This window comes from Pinus tabuliformis, chromosome 4_2 (genome assembly GCF_031772625.1).
Source record: "Pinus tabuliformis cultivar Carrire ecotype Pingquan chromosome 4_2, CPIR1, whole genome shotgun sequence".
Classification (NCBI taxonomy): domain Eukaryota; kingdom Viridiplantae; phylum Streptophyta; class Pinopsida; order Pinales; family Pinaceae; genus Pinus; species Pinus tabuliformis.
Genome location: NC_142304.1, coordinates 650,983,064 through 650,987,107, shown reverse-complemented (window position 1 = coordinate 650,987,107; position 4,044 = coordinate 650,983,064). Strand labels below are relative to the sequence as shown.

At 37.4% G+C, this 4,044-nt stretch overlaps 1 protein-coding gene across 1 annotated transcript; it reads left to right on the top strand.

Annotated features, from left to right (window-relative positions):
* Positions 1-1,984: 1,984 nt before the first annotated feature.
* Positions 1,985-3,793, top strand: LOC149171069 (uncharacterized). Its single transcript, XM_089425830.1, has 2 exons — positions 1,985-2,484; positions 3,712-3,793. The coding sequence occupies exons 1-2, from the start codon at positions 1,985-1,987 to the stop codon at positions 3,791-3,793; spliced, it is 582 nt and encodes a 193-aa protein (XP_089281956.1).
* Positions 3,794-4,044: the final 251 nt, after the last annotated feature.

Sequence of the window (4,044 nt, the reverse complement as noted above, 5' to 3'; positions counted from 1 at the left end):
CCAACAATCATTATATTCAAAATTTTAATGAAAATATAGCAGTTACTATCTACAACCAATTTGTTATCTTATAGTTTTTGGTAAAGTAGGTGTTATTTTTTATTTTTTAAATTTCAATTTGCCATTTTATAAAAAAAATATAATATTGAAATTATTATTATTTTTTTAGTTTTTTTCATATAAGAATTACTTCCTTTTTTATTATTTTTGTATAAGAATTACCAATTTTCTAATTGATCCTCATATAAGAAAATTAATTTCTTTTTTCGTATAAATTTTTTTATAAAAAATAATTGATCCTCACATTAGCTTTGCCTTTTCTTGCATTATTTCAGTTTTCCACCAAGGTTGTGCAAGCCCAAATTTGTTTGGTCATTCTGTGCATTATTTACATAGGTCCAAACTTGTATTCTTCCAATGCATCAAGTAAGAAAAATTGGAATTAGAAATTACCTGTATCAAATAAATGCTAACGCCATTCCTACACAATAGTTAAACTAGCAATAGTTGAACTGTAAGTTCATAGGGCATTGAGGAAATAGTAAGTTTTATTTTTTTAATAAAATAAAAAAAAGTCGATCAATTCATTTCCATCTACATACATACAACAAAATTTCCTAAATTTATAAAATGTATTTTAACAATGTCTGAAAATCATGTAATGTGAAATATTTTTATAAATTGAGTCAATGCATACCTATTTGTATATATCAAACTTCCACATTACATAGATGACCGTATAACTTAATTATGACCATTGATGACGATATTACCTGTATTGATTGAAATGATAGGTGGTGGATTCATATGCCCTTGAGGATTGTTGCTTAGTTCATTTCTAAGTCAAAAATAAGTTGAAAAAAATTAATATTATTTTGTATTAATGGAGAAATGGTTACACAAGTTGTAACGTATCTCCTTAGTTTAGGATTTGCTCCTAGCGTTTAGGAGTTTGGTTGCAACTTCCTCAGTTCTAGTAATGTACTTAATTATGTAATTGCTCATTTGATGAATAGTAGAGTGTACAGAGAGAGTTCTCTTTGTTTGAGTGCAGTCTCCAGGTGCAGTACTCACCTGTGAGCTGTAACTCCTTCTTTTTCAATTCAAGTCTGATTTTTATCTTGGTATCAGAGCACATAGTAGGGATAGCCTTAATTTTTTTTAGGATGCATCATTGATTACAGAACTGTAGTGGCGGTGGAGTATATAGAAGCATTCGTAGAATCAGGTGGACTACAGTAACACCTGAAGACAGGTCTCAGATGACTGATCATCTCTAAGTGGAAGAAAGGGTTGGTGCGGTTTCGTCGTGAACAGTCGTGCCATTTTTGAGCGAAACAAAGGGTTGGCGTGTTTTATTAAGAAATGGCACGGTTTTGAGAATGATAGTCGCACTAGCGCGCCAGAAAGTCCTATTAGCGCGGAAAATCAAGCCTTAATCGCGCCAATTTCATAAGACACGTCGATTTTGTTTTCGGCGCGGGTATTTCGCTGTCGAGAAGCGCCAGCCTCTTTCTCTGTGGAAAATCTGCAATTTTTTATAGATCAACCTTGCCTGGTGGTGGCACTTTGAAATTTCAGATCTATTCGGTAGCAGAAGATCGGATTTTCCCAGTGGTGGCATATTGGAGTTCCTGATCTACTCGGTGGCAGTAGATCGGATTTGCCCGGTGGTGGCGCATTGGAGTTCCTGATCTACTTGGTGACAGCAAATTGGATTTGCTCGGTGGTGGCGCATTGGAGTTCCGGATCTGTTTGGTGGCAGCAGGTCAGACTTGCCCGGTGGTGGCGCATTGGAGTTCCATATCTACTCGGTGGTAGCAGATCGGACTTGCCTGGTGGTGGCGCATTGAAGATACAAATTTTTTTCAGCAAAACAGAGGTTTGGATCTGGTATGTGGTGATTTTATTTTTTAGTGTGTCCTGAAAGTGTACAGTTCGATAGACTTATTCATCAGAGGATCAGAAATTTTATCAATCCAATATGAATAGTAGTATAGAATCGTATCTCCACGAGTCTGTCAAACTCGATGGATCGAATTTCACCAACTGGAAATTCGAGATGCACACCTTACTTAAAAGTGCAAATGCGTGGTCGATCGTTACAAGAAATGCACTGAGATCAGGATCAACCACACAAGAACAAGATTGGGATAAAAGGGAGACAAAAGCAAAGGTCATATTGAAGATGTCTGTCAAGGACAATGTTATCCCACATATTAGAGACTGTAAATCGGCCACTGACATTTGGACGACTATCAAAAACCTATACCAGACGCAGAATACAAACCATGTCTTGTCACTCAAAGGCAAGCTGTTTGCATTGAAGATGGAGGAGAATGAGTCCACTGCTGGATTCATTGCTAGAGTCAAAGACCTGAAGGACAAATTGGGAGATATAGGAGAGAAAGTTTCTGATTCAGATCTGGTCACGATCATGTTGAATGGAATGATTAATGAATACCAGAAGTTTATCATAAGGATGTCAGCAAGGGAGAAAGCCCCTTCATTTGAAGAGCTGACAGGGATTCTGATGCAGGAAGAAGAGCGACGACAAAATTTGAAATGACAAAGCAATGACCTTGCTCTGATGGCAAAAAGGAGACAATATAAAGGGAAGCAGCATCAGCAACTGCAGTAGCAGCAGCAAAAAGGAGCCAACACATTCTATAAGAGACCATTTAAAGGTATGTCTTCTAATAATTTTCCCAGCCAGAATTGTTTTTACTGTGGAAAACCTGGTCATCAGATTAAAGATTTTTATAAGAGGCAGGCAGACGAAGGAAGAAACAAACAGAGAAAACATAAGGGTTACTTTGTCAAGGAAGAAGAGGAACATGGCCACAAACTTCAACTCTTTATAGTCGATTGCGCTCTTTCAACTTCAAAGGCAGATAAGGACGACATATGGTATGGTGACTCGGGCGCATCCTCACATATGACTGGTAAGAAGGACTAGTTTGAATTTCTTGAGGAAACTTCATGTGGGTCGAAAATCTATTTAGGAGATGATAGTGGACATGAGATCAAAGGATATGGTGACATTCTTGTAAAATTACCTAGCGGGGACATTAGACACCTTAAAAATGTATTGTCTGTTCCAGGAATTAAGAAAAATTTGGTCTTTGTCTCAATGATTACTGATTAGGACATGCAAGTTCAATTCTTTAAGACTAACTGTGTCATTAAGGATAGCCATATGGAAACAGTTGCAACAGGAGTGTGCGTGGGGAACCTGTACAGACTAGATGTGAAGAGTATGCCACAACAAGCAATGGTTGCAGCTGGATCGACAGCCGAAAATCTCTCGCATCAAAGATTCGACCATCTTAATCTACAAGACCTCATGCTACTTCAGAGAAAAGGTATGGTTGATGGACTCCCTATTTTCCATAATGTTAAGCTGGATTGTGATGGATGTGCATTAGGGAAAATGCATAGAGAAGAGTTCCCTTTGCATGTTAATAGAAAGGAAAGAGACATTTTAGAGCTGGTGCATATAGACATCTGTGGACCTATGCAAACCAGGTAATTAGGAGGAGCATATTACTTTCTCTTATTTAAATATGATTGTAATAGGTTTTCATGGATATACTTTCTGAGTAAAAGGATTCAAGCCTTTCAGTATTTTAAAGAGTTTAAATCCATGGTAGAAAACCAGACAGGAAAAGGGATAAAAATTCTTCGCTCAGATTAATGGGGAGAATACAGGTTGGGAGAGTTCATGGATTTCTGCAATCATCATGGGATTGTGCAACAGTTTACAGTGCCCCACACTCCACAGCAGAATTGAGTGGCATAATGGCAGAACAAAACTCTTGTGGAGTGCGCAAGGAGGATGCTTCAAGGTAAGGGTCTATCAAATGGTCTTTGGGCAGAAGCTATTAACACTGTTGTGTATTTAAAGAATAGGAGTCCTACTAGATGTTTAGGCTTCAAAACCCCTTATGAATCATTGTTTGGATTCAAACCAGTAGTGAGTCACTTAAGAATATATGGGTCAAAAACTTATGCTCATATACCTAAGGCAGATAGGAAGAAGTT